This window comes from Prinia subflava, chromosome 1 (assembly GCF_021018805.1).
Source record: "Prinia subflava isolate CZ2003 ecotype Zambia chromosome 1, Cam_Psub_1.2, whole genome shotgun sequence".
Taxonomy (NCBI): Eukaryota; Metazoa; Chordata; class Aves; order Passeriformes; family Cisticolidae; genus Prinia; species Prinia subflava.
Window position 1 is genome coordinate 113,255,347 of NC_086247.1, and position 24,988 is coordinate 113,280,334.

General features: G+C 37.9%; 1 protein-coding gene across 7 annotated transcripts in view; it reads right to left on the minus strand.

Annotated features, from left to right (window-relative positions):
- The window catches only part of RBMS3 (RNA binding motif single stranded interacting protein 3), a 706,117-nt gene that overhangs the window by 87,959 nt on the left and 593,170 nt on the right, over positions 1–24,988 (minus strand). For all 7 annotated transcript variants that reach the window (XM_063408744.1, XM_063408737.1, XM_063408753.1 and 4 more), the window contains one exon: positions 1,152–1,258. In XM_063408744.1, coding sequence (XP_063264814.1) covers positions 1,152–1,258 — 107 coding nt within the window. The remainder of the gene's footprint in view (positions 1–1,151; positions 1,259–24,988) is intronic.

Genomic DNA, 24,988 nt, shown 5'->3' on the forward strand with positions numbered 1-24,988 from the left:
ATGGTGGAAGAAATTTCTACACTTTCAAAAGGCCTTTTTGTTTGCTTTAGGAGCTCACCAATAGTGCTTGAGTAAATATGTCATAAACAAATGGTCTGAAAAGTATCAGCTAGAAAAATCAAGTAGTTACAAAAAAGCATATATACTCTAGAAACACATAACTCAGAAACAGCAAATATTTTTTTTTAGTTTGCCTTGTAAAATTGAAATAAACATTGCAACACTAACCCTCCCACCCAAAAAAGAGACACTTTCCTCCCCCAGCTTGTATTCTAGATAAGCACAATTGAGACCAATACTTTTTTTCCTTGAATGCTCAATCATAAACACAAAGAATGGTTGTTTAGGATAGAAATACTTACAAGTCTTTCAGCCTTGATAGCTAACACCATGAAAAAGAAGGCACTGTGATCAGATCTACCTTATTTATTCAAGTCTTTTCTAAATAATAAAATTCAAAACCAGTAAACAACTCTTGAAGAATCAAAAAAATGCCTTTCTTATCTCACCTTCATTTGGAGTCACTTCACATAAAAGAACACAGAAAAGGAACTCTAGTAACAGACTACTTGCAGCAGAGCAGAGGGCAATCATTAGACTACTTTATTTTAAAATGTATAATGATGCAGCTGAGGCTACTGTAAACTGCTTTGTCTGGAACAGAATGAAAAGCTCAGCTCAGATGAGCTTTTGGAAAACTTACATGGACCCTACATCTGGATGCACATCTCTCTCTTTTGGAGCAGCTCTCATATTCCCTAAGAATATATTGTACCACCAGGGACTAGATAGAGGAAATAACATTGTTGAGTTGCTTCAGTGTAAATTGATTTGGTTAGTAAGAGGCACACCTTGGGTGCTGGTGGCTCATCAGTTAGAGAACCCTTGGCTCAGGTCCACCTGCAGAGCATCACAGTGGGACCAGGCTGTGCACAGCTCCACACCAAGCTTGGAAATTCTCCTTTCCTGTAACTTTACACTCTGCCCATTATCATAAACCTCCATCTCCCCACTGCTTACATAGCTTTTTCCATATGAAACTATTGCATTTTGTGTGCAATCTTATTTCTTCACAGCCTGAAAGGCAGACCTCCAGGTCTGTTGCTGACTTCTGCCAAACCCCAGGAAAATAATTGCTACGTGGCACTTACCTCTCCTTCTCTGGGCCATGGCCTTCCATTCTGTGTGTATTTGCTTTGATTCTGGCGCTTCTTTTGCCCTCCATCAGCAAATTTGCACAGCAAAGGCTCAGTGGGGGCTGTGAAGACAAGAACCAGTCTATATTAGCATCCCCCCCAAAGAAAGTGATTATACCAGCAACAGTAGTGCTTTGTAATACTGATCTTTTGAAGTAAAATCTTGCCTTCTGCAGATATTTTTTGCCTCTTTTAGCCTTGACTCCACTGGCAGCTGTTCTTATTAACTAAGCTTCAAAAAATATATACTGGCAGCCCTTAAAAGAATTTAGCAAATATTGTTGAAAAAATAATCAGCCTACGCAGAATGTTAAGTTGCTGTAGTGGAACAGTATAGTCAGGCATTAGTTCCAGCTAAGTTAGACACGTATTCATAACCAGCATTAGTGCAAGCATAAACACGGCTTTACTAAAGCAGCTCTCTGTTTTTAATTGTAAAAACTTTGCAAGAACCTGTTTAAGGAATAAGAGTTCTCACTATTTTGGTTTTTCTCAACATTCAGTCCTTTCAAAACCCGACTAAACAGAATAAAATGGAGATTTTGCCAAGCCCAGTCCAATCAGCTTTCTTTTCCTCTTAACTCCTGTCTTAAGCCAGTTGGCAGCTGAGAGAACCCTTTTCCTCTCCAAGTGAGATCTGGAGTATGTGAATACAATAGTCAGGGGGGGCAGAGTCCCAGGAAGAAAGGATAATCACAGCACTGCACACCCCAAAAGGCAGCCAACAATAGGGCCCCCTAGAGAAGAAATTAACACACATCAAACAGGCACAACAGGAAGGGAACTGGGTGTCTTGGGATCTCTTTCCCACCTACCCAGCTTTTGACAGCCTCCTAAAACATTTTTTTAACCAAAACTTGAATTACTCTGCTGCTGGGAGATTGTCTCTCCTGCTTCATCCTTAAAAGGGGGGGCCAAATTCTACCCATTAACATGTATTTTAGGGTTGAGCTTTACTGCCTACATCAGCAGAGAAGTAAACCAATAGTTGCCTGTTTGAAAGAAATCTAAAAATCATGTGTCACCTCTGAGTCTTTTCAGGAATCTTTGAATTCCCAGGCATGGTAGGTCTGTCATTAATTAACCAAGAGTTTTGATGGAAAATTTAAGAAATCTCCCCATTTCCTGTTTCTGAGAGCCCAGAAATGTTGAAAGAATACAGCTGCAGACACACAAAGTAAATTTTTGGGTAGAGGGGCTAATCAAGTTGTTGACTTATTTGTTTGTAATAAAAAATATGATTTAATTAAGGGACAAGTTCATGTGGTATTAAAACAAGCTATACTCCATCAATCTCTGATTATAACCAATTCAAAATGTGTCAGAGTGTAGATTAAAACTGTGATCACTCAAAAAACTGCAACCAAGAAACAATGCACGGAGAGAATCTCACATCGAAAACACAATTTCACATTGGGACAGCGTCACTTTGGCTACTTCTGAAGCTATAGCAGCTTTGTTTTTTCATTACCATTTTACCAGGCTAGTAATTTCCAAGGTCACTAGAAACTGAACTGCGGGAAACAATCCATTATTGGCAGAAAGCTTGACTGTGTGACCCCAGAGGTCCTTCCCCACCTCCAACTTTGATTACTGTATCAGATTTTTCTAGAAGCAATGCTCGGCCAACCATTTTAAATTTAAAATAATGAAGGTTTAAAAGCATCCAGGTGGCTTTGGAGATTCTTTCTGCAGATGGAGGGACTTTACAGGGCTGACTGCCCTGTGCTTTGACTGGTTTTACTCCATGGCCTGATGCTGTGTGATTTCAGAGTGGTTACTTACAGTTCATTTGATGTGATTGTGAGGGAGGAGCAGGAGCTAAGCCAGCATTAGAGAAAGACCCATTAAATGTCACATCTGAAGCTTCAAAAGTTTTTTTGTTTTAAACACTGAGCAACTACCAAGCAACATATGATACTGTCGGGAGGACCAAGCAAAAAGCATCTGCACAGTGGATATTTACACATGCCCTGATCATCTGCTAATGAACACGTGGTATTAGCCCATGCACTGTGATGTGGCTTAGCAAGCTGGGAAATCTACACATCCTCTCTCTCTGTGTTAGCCAACCACAAACAGGAAGCTGTTACCATTTCCAGAATTCCCCTCTCCAGCATTACCATCTGACCCCCTCATATTTGTTAATTAATGGCTTCCTAAAGTCGATTGAGATTGAACAGAGCTACCAAACAACTTTACTAACCCCATCTAGAAAAATGTGAAAAAATATTGTATAGGTACTTAGGAAATATAGGAAAGAAGGTGGAAGAAGACAATGCTCTACCCAGGCAAGTTTCTGCATGGGAGATTATACTCCTCTATGATGAACTGAGGGTAATTCCGTGACTAAATTCAGTCTGTGTTGGCCAACATCAAATGAAGTAACAATTTCAAAAATGTTCTGACAGGAAGACAGAGCCCATCTAGGATGGGTTTGGGTTGATGATTTTCAGGGTTTTGTTGTTTTCGTTTTTTCCCCTAGACACAGGCATGTAGCATCAAACAAGACAGAAAATTATCTTAATAACTCTGAAGCGGTGTAGGTCCTAATGGTTTACACCTGGAAACAATTATGGTAACCAACCTCTATTTATATATACTTATATATATATTTATAAAACCAAATTAATAATCTCTCTTCTTTCAGGACATAAAGTAGAATGTAACAGTCTTGGGAGTTCAAAGATGTTGCTTTAAGTACACAGAAGAACTCAAATCTTGGTTTACTTCAGCCCTCTAGAAATGTTTTGTAAGAAAGGTCCTCTAGGCTTTCCAAGATCAGATGCACCCGAGTATTAATACCATCATTCTTACTGGTCAAACACAGCAGCAACAGAAGACACTAGAAAGAACACATCCCATTCCACCATATGAGCATAATTATTTCTAAGTAGAATTCTTTTTTAATGGTTTCATTAAACTTCCAATGTGCTTTAAAAATAATAAACTTACTTCAGGCAAGAAAATAATCACAATTAGGTACCTTGGTTATCAATTCCAAAAAGAAAATATTTAGGAACTAGTCAAACAATATCAACATTAGATGAATAATATTTATGGGTTGCAGTAGAAGTGGTATATTTCACCCCAAATACTTCAGAAGGGGAGGAAAGAAAAAGGGAATATTTTAAACTTTTCTGTTTCTTTTCTTTTCCATTCCATGTAGACAGTCTTCAGTTTATGGACTGCATTTTTACTTTTCTCTTTTTCCTTTGTATGAACACATGGACTGAAAATAAATGCCTGTGTCTCTGCCTTTTCTCTCACCTTTTGTACTGCTGACTTAATAGAAAATGTAATTTGGATATCTGCAGATGTTCACATTTTGAAGTGATAAGCAGATATTTTTGTGTGGTTCTTGACATCCTCTAAGTTTTAAGCATATGTGGTATTTTGAAGCATATCTGGAAAATCTACTGTTGCTATTTTCCTGTAAAAAGAGTGAGAATTGATTCACTTGAAACAAATTTCAGGCTATTCCATCCTGATAAACTCTTCAAGATAGAAGGCACTGCTCTTTCATTGACTTCTACCTGACACCAACAAACACAAATATCAAGAATAAATAACTGCTTTAACCTGAACAAGGTTCATTAAGCCATAACCCATTTTTCAAGGCGAAGACTTAAATGCTTGCTGCAGTTCACATCAAAAGCCTTCTCTAGTTAATAAGACATAAATAGCCCTGAACTTGGCTTTGAGTCTTGAGAAGGAAGTGGGATCAAATTGATAGTGCTTCTAAACAGCATTTGCCAAGATATTCAGGGCTGCCTTAGGAGAGGGCAGTAGCTGCTAGTGTTCAGATTCTGTTCCCATGGAAGTCAATGGCTAAAACCCTATCTCACTTTAGTCAGGCCCTGAATTTACTCTAAGAGTTCAGTGGAGGTGAAAGAGAGAGACTGGCTTTGTGTCAATCAAGCCTGTCGATATTGTTGGAGCTCCCTCAGGAGATCAGCTTCTCATGCTCTGCTACTTTAGATGGACAGATTGTGCAGACAAACGGTGCAGAACTGCCAAAAGGCTGCTAGCATCACCAAAAGCAGCACTGGTGCTTAAATAGCACAAAAACTCCTGGAGGAAGGAGAAGGGGTAACAGTGCCCCCTTCTCAAATCTGGCAGTCTCTAAGAAATGTTCCAGCTCAGGAAGGGAATTTCAATTAAATTGGAGAATTCAACAAAATAAAGCAAACTTCTAACTAATTCTGAATACCTAATTTCCGTATGCTTTCATTCATCGGAAGGCAGATACACTTGAGCTCCTACATGTGCAAGAATGTATATATTCATGAGCATTTGCTTCATAAAGGAAGATGAAAGCTGTCATTTGCATTTGGTGAGTCTTTTTCATTATTTCAGGTGCTCTGAAACTTTTACTGTCTTAAGAGTTACTGAGAAAAGCTTGTTCCCCACTGTCATATAGCATCATCTGTCCAGCAATGGGAAGAATTACACATACAAAAAGCAGTAACAGGACATTTCAGCTGCTTTTACTATGAATGTTTTTGAAGACAGAGTATTTTTCAGCATGTCAGGAAGAGTTTAATCTCTTCTTCTCATTTTTTGCAACAATGAAAGTAACATTTTCAGTAAAAACAGCCATGTGCATTGTGACCATTCATGTGGGTCTTTAGCCACTTCTGTTTTGTTAATGTGAAGAAAAATAATTAGAAAGTCATTGGTATGACAATGAATGGTCAGTGCACAATTAATGATCTTTTTCAAAGTATGTTTTAATGAGAAAGTTGGATTAATTTCTTTTTCAGCCTTGGAAAATCCTCCTCCACAATAAAAAACTGTAATAATTTGGTTCACAATTAGACCAAGCATTCATACTGACCAAGCTCTGATAACTATTTTAATTCCTAACTGCCTTCCAAATTTTAAGTACTTTGGTAACATTTTCATGAGGAAATCACACAGAACATCTGATTGAAGCACCCATGTAAGAACCAACCTCTTTGTCTGTCACAGGTCAAACATTTGTAGTCTTTAAGAAAAACTTCACCTTATGGTAACCCCAAAGCCATTTTGTAAGGAGGCAGTATTTCACAGGGAGACATGAGAGACACAGAAGCTCTAGAGCAAGGCAGGACAGAACAAGTTTAAGTTTTGATTTAATATCTGGGCTCAGATGGATGTAACCAGCAGGACTATGGTATTTACAGAGACTACAGAGTTTATTTACTAAATGAATTTTGCTGTTGTAAGCTTTGAAAATGTAGAAGTTCCAGGACCTCATCAACAGAGTCGCTCTCTGCTCTAGTGAGTCCACTGGCTTCTAAGAAAGCCCTGCCATGCAATACTTTTTCATCCCAAAGCCATAAATAAACAAAACTTGAGCTTCAGGGAAGATTACAAAACAAAACATTGCTATTCTGCTCTTAGGAAATGAAGATGAAGAAATACAAAAGATGGTACGTGACAGAAAAGGCCATGTAAGGACAAAGCATTAGCTGAGTAAGGAAGCCATAACTAACATGGCCAATAACCACTTCATCCTGTCCTGCATGGAGTTGTTAAAGGACAGAGTAACAGATTTCATCCTAGAAGTCCATGATCCACAACGTGATGTCACAGGAGAGACTCTAATGTACAAGAGTTAGCTTTTAGCAGAGGTCGAGCCATAGCAGCACATTTCACAGAAACATAGAATATCCTGATTTGGAAGGGACCCACTAGGTTCATCAAAGTCCAATTCCTGGTCCCGCACGGAATAGCCTCAAGAGTCCCACCATGAACCTGAGAGCACTGTCCAAATGCTTCTTGAGCTCAGTCAGGCTTGGTGCTGTGATCACTTCCCTGGGGAGCTGTTCCAGTGCCCAACCACCCTCTGGGTGAGAAATCTTTTCCAAACTCCCAGCCTAGACCTCCCCTGACTCAGCTTCAGGCCATTCCCTTGCGTCCTGTCACTGGTCACCACAGAGGAGAGCTCAGTGTCTGCCCCCCCACATTCCTTCAGGGGGAACTTATGGACTGTGATGGGGTCTCCCCTCAGTCTGGTCTTCTCCAGGCTGAACAGACCAAGTGACCTCAGCCACTCCTCATTCGGCTTCCCTTCAAAACTCCTCACCATCTTTATATATCCGGTATCTTAGTTAATCTTAACTACATTATATTAATTTGATTTGTACAGATGATTATGAAAGCAAAACAATGAGTTACCATTGCATTTTAGTTTCTGTAACACATCACAATTATAACATAATTATAAAAGCTAGGGGAACAGCTAATAGAAAAGTATACCAAAGTGAAAAAAATATAGAGCAAACATCTATTTGGGTAAAGAAGAAAAAAAAGTGATTTACTTTTGATAAATTGCATCACAGCTTAAGTGATTATCTTTTGTTCACCTCTTTATTTTAAGAAATGGGAAGCAATCCTTTCTTCTTTTTGTATACTGATTATTTCTAAAGAGCAAGAATATGTTAGAAAAGAAAAATAAATCTAAGAGAGAAATAGTGTCAAGCACAAAGTTGGGACTTCTATCCTGTGAAACAGAAATTACTTAGAGCAGGTGGAACAGGTAGCCATGTGTGTATATGTTGGAGAAACAGCATGCCAGCTTGGACGTGTAGAGCAAATCTTGTTGCAATCAATCTAAACACTCAAGCTAGTATATGGAGAACTTCAGCCTAATCATATTGTTGTCAAAATGTCCATAAATATTTGTTAGAGCAGACCAGAAACTGGAGTCGCCTTTCTATAAGAAACTGCAACATTCACTTAACAGTCTGGTTTGTTTTTTTTTTCTTTTGTTTTGTTTTTGTTTTTTTTTTTAACTGTTTTCCTTTTAAAATTTTCAACGGAAGGGTGGACTGAGAGCAGTTGATTCAGGCCTATTAAAGTGCCCCATTCCAATCTGCTGATAAGGAGGAACGGTTGCAGAGGTTATAGAACCAGATGCTTCAATATGGTATGGAAAGTTAAATCAATCAAAATAGCAAAAAAGAGATACAGTATTAAAAACATGCTGAAATGTTGTAATATGATGGTCTTTTCTTATTTTACCAAACTCCATTTCTCAAACAACTCTAGTGCTGGTCTCTGTTGGAGAGAATGAATACATGGTGCGCAAATCTAGAATATAATTTGGAATTTTGTCACTTAATTTTATTAACTATTAAATAATTATAAAATATGCTGCACTTTAACATTGGATTCTGCCTTTATTTTAAACAAAACGCCTGAATTAGTGCTCACAGAAATGAGACATTCTCGTTGAACCCAAAGCCTCTCTGTGGAACCCAGCTTTAAATCTGAGGCAAGCATAAGCAAGAGCAGATGCAGGCCCGTGAGTTTTGTCAGAGAAATCAGCTTCCTCAGACTTGATAATACAGCAAAGTTCCGCCCTATCAGAGGTCCCCAGCATAATGCTGAAAAATTCCAGCTGTAGCTCATCCTTTGTACCCAGTGCTGTGACAGCTCTTCACAACCTTTAACCTCTGGACAAAAAGGAAGTGGAAGGAGTTATTTATCTTGCAGTTTTAAAATTTCTCCCAGAGCCTTTCCAGCAAAAGAGTAGATCCTCTTAGTGAATAACTGTCCAACCAAACCAACTAAAGAAAGCATTTCACACACCTACGCTTAAACCTAATGTGTTTTTTTTCTATGACTTTCAAATAGGATCTGTTACAAACTGAAATTTAGGGTACATTCTTTTAATGTGTCAATTCTAATTGCAAAACATGGCATTCAGCTGCGTTAATATCTCCTCCTGATGCCTTAAGTTTTAGCTTTCATGTTTTTCAGATTCTGTGCTACCTAGGGCTGTAGTTCTGAGACTCATATCAAGTGCTGGTGAGCTCTCTTCACAGAGTAGGTAGACAAAACAAATCCTTTTCCTGCTGAAGAACAAGGACAATTTCAGGCCCAACAGCAAAACAACGGTGGACTGAAGGGAGGAACAAGAAGGTTGAGACATCACAACCTGAAGCTGTAATTGGACAATTAAACCTCAATATGCAAATGGAGCAAAACTGATAAAAATATAAGATCTCATGACTGGTCAGTCATTTTGTGATCATTCTTGATCCACCTTGGCTGTAGCCCTGGTCAGGCCCTGTCCTGCTCAAGGTGTATCCTAGAGGCCTTTCTTTCTTTATTCACTTTATTCATTACCTCTGTCCAGTCTCTGTTTCAGGTCAGCCTTCCCAAGGCATCACTCCAAAAAACTCCCTTGGATTCATCCCTCATTAGAAAAGCCATGTACAAAAGAAGTGAGATAGTGCCATGTTTTGAAGAGAAGCATTTGTTACAAGTCATTGTAACAAATCACTGCACATATTATCTGTGAGACAGATAATAAATAAGTATTGAACTGTCAATTTATGTTAAATAAGAAAAATTTCTTACTTGTTCAGTCATCACTGTTAAAAGGTGAATGCTTAAGAAACCCACCCATCTTCCCTTATCTGAAGAATTTTTTGTGTGGAACTTCCCTGTTTTTCTATCTTGCCAGAGTAATTAAGCAAGACACCGAAGAAAGAAGAGTCTATGTAGCTATTCTGGAAACTATGCAAGTAATCAGTGGAATAAAGATTTATGATAATATAATGGTTCCCTACCAAGAATTTCCTCCCATTGACAAGAGCGGACAACTGTGAACAGTTTTTCAAAACAAACCAAACAAAACAACAACATTTATATTTTTCATGTTTTTGTATAGATTTTGCAAATATTAATTATTGTCTGGGATTCTGACTTATATAGTTAAAGGGGGAAAAAACCCCAGAACAAACAAAAAACCCGGAAGGGTCACTTGTACCAGTTTTATGCTATTGACTTACTGCATCAGATGCTCATTGGACTACCTGATGGGCAGGAGATGATTCCTCCAAATAAAATGAAAAAAAAATCCAAACTTAAAATATATTCCTATATTAAAAATAATTTAAAAACAATTTAAAAACCTTTTTGTGTCTTTCGTCATAAATTTCTATTTCATGCATGATTTGCCACACAGACACGCACTTCTCCTGAGTGTGACAAGAAGATTAAATAGAGATGTCCATCCCAAGATCCCAAATCCCAAATCCCAAATCCCAAATCCCAAAATCCAGTGCAGTTGATGAAAACATTTTCAATACCTTTAATAGGCTGGCTCCTAGCCTATGACTTGAACTGGAAGTAAACTGGAATATATCTTACAAACTTTGTTTTAGTGTTTTATTTAGTCTTTAAACTTAAAGCTGCAATCCCTTCACATTGGCAACATGCCAAGAGAGTGAAGACAACGGCTAGCCTGTCATCAGAACAGTTTTCAGAAAAAGAAAAAAAAGTTACAACATGAGGTTCTACTGTCTTACTGTGTTGCTCGTCATCCCAGAGAAGCATTAAAGCTGAAAATTATTAACCTCAGTGTATGCACTGAGGCAGTGAACTAGAGGAGAGGTCTGAGTTGTGTCACATTTTTAGACCAGTAGTACCCTGACTTTCATGAACGTGCTCCATACTGGTGCTCCTGAAGTGGCTGTGGCTGATACACCTGCTGCGTGGGGTCCCAGCACTCCAACCTGCAGGCACACACTCACTGAGGAAACCTGGCCCTCTAAACGTGAGTCCAAAATCACTCTTTAAATCCCCCTCTGAGAGCATCCTGTGAGCTTCTAGGAAGATTGTACTTCACATACCTTTTTCTCCTCTCCCATCTCATAAGTTACTTTCATTGAATGAAAATGGAGATCTTGTATTTCTTACTGTTCAATTATTAAGGAACAGCAACAGAGTTGGCTTCATCTGAAAGGCTGAGCAGATTTTAAATGATCTCATGTACCGTAATTTATAATGGAAAATGGTACAAATAGTGTGAGATGCTTTCTAGTTTCTCTCTAATGGAAATAAAATGAATCCCTAGTAATGGGTGACCCTGCTTGCTTCTGTGGTCATCCCTATTACTTTTTCAGTGTTCTCTTTAGTAATCTCAGGAGAAAAGAACAAATGCAAAGCTTTTATCCAAAGCTGCTTCACAAAACAATAGCTCTATGCTTCTGCTATAAAATCTATTTTTACTATTCTCAGAAACAAATATTATTGATCACACAGACTTTGCTATTCTCACTGAGAAAAACTTACTTGCACTGACAGTCCAGAGATAAAATTATTAGGATTTATGCTGTACAAATTATTAATTCTGGTTCTGTTCACAGAAGGTTATTTCATGTAGCTGTTTAAGCATTACTCTAATATCTAGTATGGAATCTATTTATTTTAAATTTAATATTATTATGCTCTGTGTTATTTTTTTACTTTGTAATTATTTAGGTAAACCAGAACATTACCATCACATATTCCTCTGCATGACACTCCTAGAATTAACACTAGTGAGACAAAAAATCCTCTTCAAACATGTTTTCAATATAAACTAGGAAACCAGGATAAAACAAATATCTCATGACAACTCAATGATTTCTTTCCACCAGCATAATGGTAATTGCTGTGCATACACATTTATTTTTTAATAACTGAGGTTGAGTTTTGGGATTCCCTGCTTACACTCCAACACATATATTCTATTAAGGTCCAGAAGAGCTTATGCAACTCAGGGTTATACCATGTGAGGAAAAAAAAGCTTCAGTTATGACCACTGGCCTATTTAATTCACATGTGTGTGTTCTAATAATACTTTTTTTCTTTTTCCCAGTTAAGTATAGACACATTTGTTATGTTTTTGTGAATAGCCACTGTAATTTAAATAATAATAAAAAAGTATATATAATGCTAACACTATTTGCAGCTCTGCTTACAGCCTGTTAAAGAGTAGCAATAGAAAATATATACAATCAAAAAATATTTGGTTTGTGTAAAGATGCCCTGAGTGTCATCAAAGTAGTAACACGACCTTGTTGATATCTGAATTGAAACAATCTATTTCTAAAAGCACTCATTACTGCAGATGCATTAAATATTCCAGTGTAAATGTAAAAATAAAGCTAATTTTCAAAGCTAATTTTTAACTAGCTACCAATCTGTTAAAAAGTTTTAAAATATTCAGCAATATTCAGACTTTTTTCTCAGACTGCCTAGTGAAAATCCTTTTATTTGAATCAGTTCTAATTAACACACATTCTAGTAACAACTGCTGGGTGCAGCAGCAAAAACTCCAACCACTGATAATCTAAAACATAGCTCAGCCATATTATTTTGCCATTAAAGAAAGAAAGAAAATCTGAAGGGATTATTTTTAATTTATTGCCTTTCTTTCATTTTATTCTCCTGCATAGCTCTTATAATTTCCATTGAAAGTTGTAGGAGCTAACAGATAGCATTACTGGCTTTCTCACTTCAACACAGGAATAACTTTAAAAAGTGGATTTGACCCTGACTGTGACAAAACCAGGGCTGGGTACAGATTCCAAAGCAGAAAGCATTAAAAACCAGTTACTGACTGATTCTTAAAGGCAGGAGTTCATTTTGCTGTGGTAGAGAATAACCAAGTCACGGTAAACACCTTGGACAGAATAATTTGTGTACCACAAAACCCCACTGTGTGCTCTCACCATCTTCTGTAAACAAGCCCAAAGGGAGGAAGGGAATACTTTGGAAACAATACACAGGCAGGGATGCTGATACTCCTTACCTTTTTCTCCCCAGAAGGGGCGAGCAGCAGCTCAGAACAAGGGCTGCAAACTATACAGCACCCACGGGACACATCAATACCCCTTGCAGCTCCAGTCTGACGCACTGGCTGCTCCTGCTGGCAACTCCCAAGCCCTGAGTCTGACAGACAGACTTTTTTTGGGTAGTAACTGTGCTGAATAGCTACTGCCTCCTTCACCAAGCACCTGAAGGCAGGGAGCAGATGTGGCACAGGTACTTATGTGCTAGAAAAGGAAGATAAGACCTTGGAAAAAACATGCTCAGTAACTCCCATTTCCTTGAAGGGCAGGAAGGCAGAAAGGCCCCGTAGCACGCGACCACCTGGAGTTCCTGTCACGACACAGAGGCTTCAGGCACCAGCTTGAAGTAAGCCTGTGCCTTCAAGGCACATCTGTACTTGTGGCTTCCATGACAGAAGTGCACAGTGGATTCACTGGGAATTTTCCACTAAGTCACCTATTTATGATGACACTTTATCCAAAGGAAAGACAAAAAAAGTGAAATGACAATCTTTTCCCAAGACAATGGAAGCTCTTAGTCATACTTCTCAGCTCTTTTCAAAATGTGTTGATGATACCAACACTAAATCTAATGTGCTATAACATAAGGAAATTCTATCCCTTGTAGCTTAAAAATCTTTTATTATCATCTGAGACAATATCCTAGAATATTAAACAGATAACACTAAACCCTTCTGAAATTTTCAACTGCAGAGCTCTCAGCTGTGGGTAGAAAAGGAAACAAGCTTAAATATTATTGACTGAGTGACAGAGTATCTTTAATGTAGTACATTGCTCAGAGATTTTTGTGAAGGTCATACTAGATCCTACTTTGCCACGCACCCAAAAACTACAAAAGGAGTAGGATTTCAAGGCTAAGGATGGCAAAGCAAAAAAATCAGCTGTCTACTCCTTCAGTTAAAAATACTGGCATAATCAGAACATGAGAGAGCCAAGCACAGCAAGGAAGAATACATGGAAAGGAAAGAAAGGTGCAGAAATATTCGAAGAAAAACACTTTAATAGAATGAATGGAAAAACAGGGAAAGAAGAGAGAGCAATGCTTCTGAATTGCCTTTGAAAATGTTCTAGCTTTACAGAAAAGCCAGTGCAACTCATGTCTTCCATTTCTGGATGACAACAGGGGCCTTCACAAACACTTCACAGAGACTGCAGCAAAAGGAAAATTCTAGCAGAAATGGCTGCTCAAATGTCACTGCCTACAGCAAATACAATGACAGAAGTTTATAAAAGATATAGTTTTATCTGAAAACAGAAAAGGAAAAGCTGTTCTGTTGCATTATAAGGAACCTCCTAAGGCTGTGGATGGTCTCAGGGCAATCTTTTGGCATCAGATCACTAAAGAAACTGTGGGAGACTACTGAGTCTCCTCTACACAAAAATAACAAGGCTCTGTTATCAAAGTCAATTCAAAAGCTTATCTCAAAACTCTACAGATGAGCCAACACTTACATGCCACAGAAGATAAAATTAGAGATGACTACATGAATGATGAAAAAGCAAGGACCTCTCTTCCAGATAAATGACATTATGAGGAACAGTAACAGTTGCTTACACCAGAATGCATCCTTTTTTAATGTTTTGTCCCCATCTGAGTGGGATCCTTCTTTGGTTTACTGGCACATGGGTGCAGCCATGCTGGCATGATGAGTCTGCGTGCTACTCTATTCAAAGCGCGACTGTAACTCGACAGCAGCATCAAAGTCTGCTCTGGCAAAAGCCGTTTCCAGCTGATGTGGAACAGCAATTCTCCTCACAGCAAATTATTCCATGAATCAGCCAGCAGGGAGTGACAACATTCTGCCGCCAGTGACTAAGTATGTGACCTCTGGGTTGTAATTTCCACCAGCTTAAGAAGAGTTCATTGCAAACATGAGCGTATTTTTCACTCTACTGTTAAGAGAGATGCTAATCTGGCTCTTGGTTTCCTTCCTTTCTTCTTTTCTCTTTTCTTTTTTCCTTTTTACCAGCTTTATTGCTTACAATGTAGTACTTCCCTGGAGACAGAAAACAAAGTCCAGAACAGGTTGCTAATAAAACTTGAGGACAACACAGTAGAGTAAGAATTAAAGGGCAACAACTTTTCTACTTCAAGCAATGTGGCAGGCCTAGCAGAGACCTCATGAAAAGGCAGGTTAATACTGAACCTTGCAACTTGGCAAGAGACAAGCAAATGAAGTGAGGGGGGAAAATCTTTTTGAGAATGCTTTCTGATATAGAACCACAAACAGGAAAAATCCCAATACTGAGCAGGGTGAGAAGAGAAACAAAGAGTTTTAAATGAAGGGTGAGGTAAAGACTGAGTTATGAAAATATGAATATTACCAAAATTATTAAATGTTCTCCAGGTACTTCAGATAGGATCTGTACACAAACAAAATTTTCAGCTAATGAACCTCAACAGTCAGTATCAATGCTACTGAACTAACACAACAGTGTAATACTGTACTGCTTTAAGTGACTCGGTTCTAGCAATAAACCATGGTAGAAATTGCTTTTATACCCTTAACAGAAGTGTTGAGTAGAGGGAAAATGGAATCCTAGATTTTATTCAGCATTGAGATTCCATTTGATTGTTGATCCTAGAAGGAGTGACAACCAATGGATAAAAGAGCTGTTATTAAGCCACATTTGTTATTTCTATGCAGTGCAGTTCTGCTTCTTGGGTTGTTCCCAGTGGGAAGAACAAAATCTCGGGCTCTAGAGCTCAGCTCCGAATTGAGAAGGACAAGCGTCTCATACTGATAACCAGTGACTCTTAGACTCTATAGCAAGAAGAAGGAAGCTGTGTTGAAAAGGCCAGCACGGACTTGTTGGTGGAGCAGGAGATGAAAAATGCAAGATTTCTTTGTCTCCACCTGTGTCTGAGGTGCCCTAAGAACTGGATTACTGGGATCTGTGCCATATTAATGTGGGTCTATCAAACTGTGCATTCAGAAGGACAGAGTAATATGAGATTTCCTGGAAACTTACTGGTTGGCTACACGGTATGTGTGGGGTTTTTAACTATCCTGGACAGAATATATTACTTGGACTGAAATACAAGCACATATGACATCAGCTAACATCACAGTGACCCAGGCCTCAGCACAGCCTGTTTCCAACAGGCTGCTTTTGCTAGTGGATAAGCAAAGATGAAAGCACATTTAGACAAAAGCTTTTGCTTTAAGGGTGCCTCTGTGCCAAACCAGAATAACATTGCATGTTTGGTCCAGGAAGACTTGTTTTGTAGTACCAGAAGAAAAAAATGTATTTGTTTGAAATGGTCAACTTAGCTTACTAGCCAAACTAGCTTACTTTTATTATCAGTTTTTACTGTGTTTACATAGCATATAAAATGAGCACAGTTTTATTCCAGGTTTAATCCTGTATCTTTTACTCCTGCTTTGTAATACCCTTGTAGAGAACCTTCTCATACAAACAGAACTATTCATATTATATTCTAGTGCTGCAGGATTAAGGTACAAACATGCCCACGTAGTTCTCAAGCTGTGTCATGCCGTGCTCCTTCAAGGTAACGTCTGCTGCCACTTTTTGCATACTAAATAAGGTGGGAGTTTTTGCAGTGCTTATCACTGACTCTGTTTGCAAACACCTTACAAGCACTAATGATTTCATTCGCCCGGTAGGCAGCAAAGTATTTCCTTTGTTTCACAAAGGGTTGAGATACAGCATGGGGATAACACAAGTTGTCCAGTGTCACGGTCACTGAGTACAGATCTCCTGAGTTGCTGTGCAGTATTTATTCACAAGTTAACCCTTCTCAAACAGTTCTCCCTAGCTGCAGTTTTCTCAGCCTCATTTCCTATTTCAGCCTATGTCAGGAAAAATCTTTCACCGATCCAAGTTTGCAATGCCACCATCAGCTCATTGAAGTGCTTTATCAGAAGGCAGCCTGATCTACAGCACATAAGGACTGGATGCAATTACAGACACACACATTCGTCTATACATGTTTGTACATAACACATGTGCATGTACATATCTGTATTATCAGCTATCTGTAAAAAGGTATCAAATACAGAACATCAGAACAGTCAATGTGCAGTTATCTAAAGCTTCAAACAAAGTTTATTTGTTTATTCACTGTAATATTGAGTTATTCCAGGCTTACACTCCTATCTAGATCCCTAGAGGGCAATGTCACCTAAGAGCTTGTGCTCACGTCCCTGTCATCTTCATGTGAAGTCAAAGATAATGCTATTGCAAAGACAGAAGTAAATTTGTACTTAATAAAATTTTCTGTAATTAAATATAGACTTGCCTCTGTTTATATTCAAGAAGTTTTGAAGCCTGATTTCAAGAACAGCAAGGTATAGTTGATTACCCCAAATTTACCTACCTTCACTGGGATTTTCCTACTATGTCCCAATGTCAAACAGTGTAAGGCATAAGTAGAGAAAAAATTCAAAACCCTAGGGTCTTAGAGAACAGCATGAAGAAAACTAAATCACAGGAGAAACTCGAAGGGAGAACAGAGCATTCATTTTCTTCCATACATTTACTGTCTTGCTGCTTCACAACTAATATTCTTTCTTCAAAGCTAAGTTTCCTGTTGGCAGGGCCTCTGTCTGTCCCCAGGTCTCACTCCACATTTACTCTCAACATTGTTCAGCTTGCAAACTACGGTGCTGCCAACTCTGGTGGACATAATTTCAATGGTCTCTTCTTCATGTGTGAAATGAAACCCCTCACTTCAGCAACAACATTCTACCTCTGAACAGAAAATGATGTTGTGGTGGGGAAGTTTCCCAGCAAACCTTCTGACAGTGCAACTGTCTTTTAAAATCGGAATAATGCCACATTATTGCTTTATTGATGGATTTAGCAGCCTGGATTTGCTCTCTGAAATATGAGAAAGAAGGCTTCTGTTGTTTGCTTCCTTTTTGTTTTAAATGATTGATAATTATTTCACAAATGTCTTCCCCTGACATTTGATTTGCTAGATAATGCACAAGCATACAGTTTCTAATGGGTTTTCTGGCCTTTTAACCTAATTTCTTTTCTCATTACTTTTCATTTTATTTCCAATTCCAATATAAAATCTGTTTTCCAGAAGACTTTTGCATGATCTGAAGCTTCCTCACTCTGATAATATACAGAATGATATTTTAAAACAATACAGAACCAAGATCAACGATAGCAGAGAAGCAAAATCAACCCATATTTTTGACTTTTCTTTGTCTTTTTGACTTTTTCTTTGTTGAATTCCTTCACATGCATTCTCTTCAAGAAGGTTCCAAAATTATGATGGAAATTAATAATAATTTTGTGTATGTTAATCTTTTAAAAAAATCTGCTACTTGAAAACAATTAAGTGAGGACAAAACAAGAGAGTTCAGCATAAGATGTTTTTTCTGTCAAGCTACTAGCTGGCATTGTTACTGTATTGCAAGGATATATTAGCAAATTATTGATTAGGGAGATAACAGAGATAATCACTAAGAAATGAAAATTATACAGTTTACAATTTTGTAACATAGAAGAGGAACTAACAGCTAAAACTTCGGGGTATCTATATGAATGTGCACAAAATAATGAAAAAAACTCAGTGTTAAGGGAAGTAGTGGGTTGGAATTCGAACATACTCACTAATTGCAGTGGCAGTGACTAACAAACTCCAGTAATTTATTTGCTACAACAGCATTTACACTCTTTGGAACAAAGCAGGTTGTAGCAGCAATGTACTGAGTGTATCTTTGGGATTGTAGTAATTTACTCAAACTTTATCTGTATGAAGAATTACACGGCTTTTTTTGTTTGTTTTGTTTTGTTGTTTTGTTTTGTTTTAGTTTTTTTTAGTTTTCCTCAGCCAATATGAATCTGGTGAAGTCAGCAGGACCTTGTGATTATTGGTCTTACGGCACTGCAGGTCCACCCACCCCTCCATTCATAAATGCATGAAAATGCAGGTTGTCTTCCTAAAGAAAACTACTTAAAAGTATAAAGGACAATAGCCTTTTGTGTCCTTTGCTGGAATCTTACGTGACCAGGAGGAAGACAGAACTTTTTTTTCCAGTGAAGATTCTCAATATGCCATCCATATATCACCATTCCTTACAAAGACCTACCGAGAATTCCTAGCACTGCATTAAACAAATTAAATGCATTTTTGTATTGCTACCCTATTCAAAAGATTGCTCCCATGCTCTAAGACTCAGAATAGAAGGAGCCTTCTGAAAGAGAAGTCTAAAGAGATCATATCCAACCTGCTATTTAACCCATTTTTCCCATTCTAAAGACTTTTTTTTTTTACCCTAAGGTGTGGCTCTGGTTAGAAAGGATAACACAATAATGATCTCCAAGCAACAATACCTGTATTGTAAAATGGCAATTTTTTCAGATGTCCTTTCCAGTGTAGCCAAAAGAAATAACCTGACATGCTAACGGACAGGTTTCTATTTAAACAAAAAAGAAAAAACAGAAGTCCTTAAGAAATGGCCTCTAAAAAACATGTTTTTGACTCTTCTCCTTGAATTCCACTGACAAAAGTAATAAGTGAGGTGACAGGAAACCTGATATTAATTCTGCAAGTTCTAACTAGATGTGCAAGAGATCTAAGTTCAAGGAATAGAGCTCAAATGCAGAGCAAATAGGCAATTATTCTGAGCAGAATTCTGTGCCTGATGATGACTTGCCTGTCTCCATTCTCTGGGGTCGGTTCTACAGAGACTGTAATCTTCTATGCTGATGCCTATATTCAATCTTAATGCCTGATACTGAGCAATGGCAAGCTGTAGGGATTCTTGCAAGATTCACTGTTAATAGGTTTAACTCAGTCGCCGTGTCTGCCGGGATATTTCATAAATACGTAACCCATGCTATGTGATCGGAATAATTAACTAGAACCACACTGAGCACACATCTCAACACAGCTCTAAAACTTTTGCCATCTTCTGCTTTAGCCACTCGTCTTCTTAAAATAACAAATGCTGGTAAGAAGGCATGGAGTGATTTCTCCTTTGCATGCATTCATGGTGCACTCACACAGCTCCTGCCTTTCTGCTTCTGACAGAATCCAGGTTTCAAAAAACATTTTTTTCCCACATGCTGGGATGGCTACAGTTCTTCTCTACCATCTCTATGGACCATTCCACAGAATATATGCAAGTTATACTGAGAAACTGAAAATTCTTGTCAGAAAGAAAACTTCAGATGTTGAATGGAAAAGTTTTGCAAAAGAAAATCCTGCTGCAAACTTACTTTTCAAGCAGCTTAAAATTTATCCATCTGCTTTTTCCCATTATTAATCTTCTGCTTCTTGGACCTTTATTTCCCAAATGCAACATCTGCTCTTTTTGTTAGCATACGACTTGCAGGAGGTTTATTTTGTCTGTAAGGCCTCTCCATACATAATGCAATTGCTATGGCTTCTGACCTATCTGAACTCCAGCATTTGAAGTGGACTGCATTCGTTTATATCAATGAGCTTCCACAAAATGGATCTCAATGATCCACCAGGAGCAACCTTCTCAGTATTTGCCTTTCTTGCATTATTGCATTAAACAGAAGGAGGAAAATGACATAGGCTCCACCCCAAGGGAGGGTGATCAATTTACTGTGCCAGGTGTCTGACACATGATTCAAGCATAGTGGCCCCATGCATGGCTCCTTCCTCTAAATCTACCTTCTTTTTTCTACAGCCTTGCCAGTTCCTTCAAAACTAAGAAAGCATCCTGAACAAAATATCTGCTCAGAGGTACAGGACTATGACATGATGTAAAGTGTTGCTACTCAGTCCATATGAGAGAATCCCAGGGGTACACTCACTCTGCTAATAACAATCTTACTGCATCATCACTACAATGCAATCTTCATTTCCAATCCCAGAAAAACACATGGCTAAAAAATGTTTCCTGAAAGCTGGATCTCATCAGATCTTCTCATAAGAGTTAACGTGGCTTTCCTGATCATCAACACGAGCATGAGAACATTGGTCCCAGAAACTCCATAAGGTAAGGGTGACAAGCATGAAGCCAGCAAAATTAAAAAAGGAACAACCATACGGTTTGAGTTTTAAGATCAAATTGACAATGGGTTGTTTTTAATAGTCATGCCTAATAAATTCCCTTCAATTAGTAGTTGTTGAAACTTTAGTTTGAATTAGAAAAAATGATATTACTAAGTAATTTAACAATAGTTATTACTGCTAAAGTGTTTCAGATGTGCAATTATGAAAATGCACCAAGCACCTTTCTGACTATATTTTCACTACTTGGCAAAAATTGCTGATAGAGGAATGAATTTACATAATGTCATCTGCTATTTCATTTACAATTTGTATTTCAAAAATAAGGTGCGGGTAAGATACAACAGTTCCACTGTTCCTCACCTCCAATTGTTGCCATTTTAATTTTTTCCTACTTCTTTAGTAAGGATGCAAACACAGGACTGAGAATAAGCAAGGAATCAAGAACACAGCTTAGGATATTTCCCAGTACTGGTCTCATTTCCAAAGCACATGCTCTCTGACATATGCATACTTCAATTTAGACATAGCCAGAACATAAATGCACATCTAGATACAATAAAGCAATATTTTGGTGTACTCATTTTTGGTGCATGATGAAAATGCGTATGTTTTACAACACTCAAAGCATAAAAACAAAACCTGAGATATTCATCTGAATGCTCTCTTCTGACTCCCTCCTCCATTTCTCCTGAGTTAAATATTTGAAGATTCTGGGCTCTTCAATACCCCTTCACATAGCAAATTAAAAAAATGATCCTTTATCCTTACAACCTTGCTCTACTGCATTTCTGTCAGTTCTCACTGTGTATTCTTTGGATCAAATTCCTTACCAGTCCAGTTTTCTGTATTGCACTGAATGACTCCACATTTGGTGACTGTATTTTCCATTACACTTTTTGACTACCTACTTGGTTGACTTGAGTATTACAACACTTAATGAGTCAAAAGTAAAAAACTTGGCTAAAAATTCCTTTATGTTTCAATAACCTCAATGACACTCCCAGAATAATGCAAAAGAAAAAGAAGGAAAATAAGAAAACCACTCTAAAGGTCTAAACAGACCATTTTATTCCTACAGTTCTATGGCATACTGGGCTGAACATCCTGTCATCACCCTCACCTTTACTATGGGCTTGAATTAATGGAACACATGGTATTAGCTTCCCTACAAGGAACAAACAAAGCATTTACTGCTGAAGTACAACTAGAAACAGAGGACACAGACAATATTTGGCATTTTTCTTTATGCACAAATAATGTAACTCATCAGTTTTCTGGTAGTAGATAGAGATTTCACAAACAGAGATTTTAGGATGGATCACCAGGAGAAGAACCACGATAGGGACTTTCGGTCACTTCTACATTCTAGATAGATACAATACAAACTAAATGAAGAAGAAAAACCATGCACATTTTACAGGAAAGATGGACCAAGGAAAAGGTGTTAAAACCCAAATGAATGGTAGTTCAAACTCACATTCAGGAGCATTGAAATATCTCGTGTTTGATCACGAGGAAGGAATTTTTTGTGATTTTCATTCAAGACAGAAATGCTACAAAATTGCATCCCTTTGGACAGAAAAACAAATACTTTGGAATAAAATAAAATACTGTACTTTTGCCTGGTTGCAAGTTTTCTGTTTGTTTTTGAATTTTCTGTCCTTGTTCCAAGTCCTCTCTATTATTTCAACTTAAAAGTTTCCTTCTCATTTTTAAAGGGGAAAAAAACCAGCACTTCCTTTAGAGGCTAGCAACTCTTCCAGAGTTCTGCAACTTGTGCCCTTGTCTAGAGATATTTAACTTTGACTTCAACTTCTCCTGCTTTGAGTGACAAAATGAAAATTAGATCAAAGTAGCTGGAGTTCAGAATTGTTGTTGTTGACACTTTCTTTGTGAATTCTTTCTCTTCCTATTTTCACCCAAGATAGTTCTTATACTTGTTCCCATTTTTTTCATCAAAACATTTCACTTTTATGTATCTGCGATACATTGTGCTGCACAGCTTCTGGATATGAAAACACTGAATCTGTGTTTTAACTGACCATAAGAAATAACAAAAGAAGTAAGTTATGAAACAATTTACAAAATGTTTTTTCCATTCTTTTGGTACTTTGGGACTAACTTGAATTTTAAAGTTGATCAAAGAAGTTGTTGTCTCCCTCTGGAGACAACAAAACCAAAGTTAGTACACACATTCATTGCACATACTTAAATATACACATTTATACCAAAATTCAGAATGATTCAATAGTCAACTGCTACTTGTTTCACCTCTGTATAGAAAGAATCACAGAAATAAGGACTGGCTCAGTAGGTGATTATTCAATTATCACTAAAAGTGGTGGTAGCAGTGTGTGCATACTGACTTGGAAAATACCAATATAATATCCATGCCACACAGAGTACACTCTAAATTAGGGAGACAATATAATGAGAAACACATAGAGTCTCTGAATAGCACATTTGCACATAAATGAATTGAAAATAACACATATTCCATATAAACACTTCTTGGTCTTTCTTTTTTTAACTCCTTTAAACACATCTTACCACATTACAGCAAGACTGCTATGTTGCAAAGATACCAAAACCAAAAAAAATCTGTGTAGGTGTTTATTTCTGCTTGTAGCATGCATTTAAGAACCGCAAAAGAACAAGGAGACTAGATCCAAAATTCTTTGAAGCCTATTCATTCAATGTCAGCATTAAAAACTCAGTTTCTTTCAAAAACGAGGCTGAGATCTGCTATTGGGCTTTCCATTTCAAGCCAAGCTGCTAAATAATATTTTGATTTTCTACGTAAATGACAAAAACTTGCTTCTGTTACAATAACCCTGAATATTCCTTTCCTTCCCCTTCTGTAAGAGGGACAACCCAGGATGTGTTGATTTGACACTGGAGACTGGCACTGCCTAGGGTACAGCATCTGGTGGAGCAATCACTATCACCACAGTGGCACACTGCAACTCAGTCCTGAGTGTTTGTGTTCACAGCACAAAGTAAAGAAAGTTTATTACAGATAAACTACCAACTTCAAGCCAAGTATGCTGCGTTATCACATGTTTTATTATAACTTGTGATACCCGACTATGCTCAATGTGCTGATCTGCAAAATGGCTTTCTGAGGGAGGAGATGGGGGAGTCTCATTTCTCTGCCAGAATGAACAGTAAGACATCCAAGTCCATAATAAAAGATTGTGCAGTGCCATCCTCAGTTCATGTAATTTTTTATATTTTACTGCCTTCAGTATTTAGCTTTAACAATGAACAAGTTACTTCTCTCTTGCTGACAGGTTAAGACCTTCACAAATCTCTTTTTAAGAGACCTGGCAAAACCTATACTGCTCTTCCTCTTGCTCTGTGGAAGAGAAACACACTTAAACCTCCAGCCCAATACTAACTGTAGGTACAATCAGAGCTCATTTTCTATGAAGTAGAATTCATGTAGGTGGTTTCTCAGGATGGTTTCCCAAAGCATCACCTAACATGACAGAGATGGTGGCTATCTGCTTCTGCTGGACCCTGCCTGAATAAAACAAACCCAGCAGGTTTTACTTGGAACAGCTGTTAGATTTTCCTCCTAGTAATGTCATGTTTCCTGTGAAGTTTATATACATACTGACTGGGTAAAAACCCTGCTTGAGGTACGTGTCCTCTTACCAGAGGCGGAGGAAAACGCAGCACAAGTACACAGAGCAAATGGAACCACACCACAAATGCAGAAACACTTTGACATCAGCCCTGTGCTTTCTAAGCAAGATCCTTTCATGTTATTGAACTTCTGCTTTTCTGAAGGAATTGTTTCTCCTTAAAACAGAGAGGGGCATTTCAGGTCTCTGCATGTGAGCTGCTCCTCCTGAGATTCCTCTATAATCAATTAAGAGATAAAAGAGCAGACTTGGGACACATAGCCAATTTCAGAACAAGATGAAACATGAATTGAAAATGTTTATTTCCTCCTCTTAACTGTGAGAGGAGACCAAGTGATGTAGCGAGATTCAAGCTTCTACATCCACCTTCTAGTAGGTAAATTCAGGCCCTTGAGCCTAAAGATTAGAATTCCTACTCACAGAAGTGCTTACCAAAATGGAGACAGATTTGATCTTTTCTAATCTGACTAGCAATACTATAAAAACAACAATATATTTAATGTACCGATGATTATGGTAAGAATATATAGAAAGGATAAAAAAAAAAAAAAG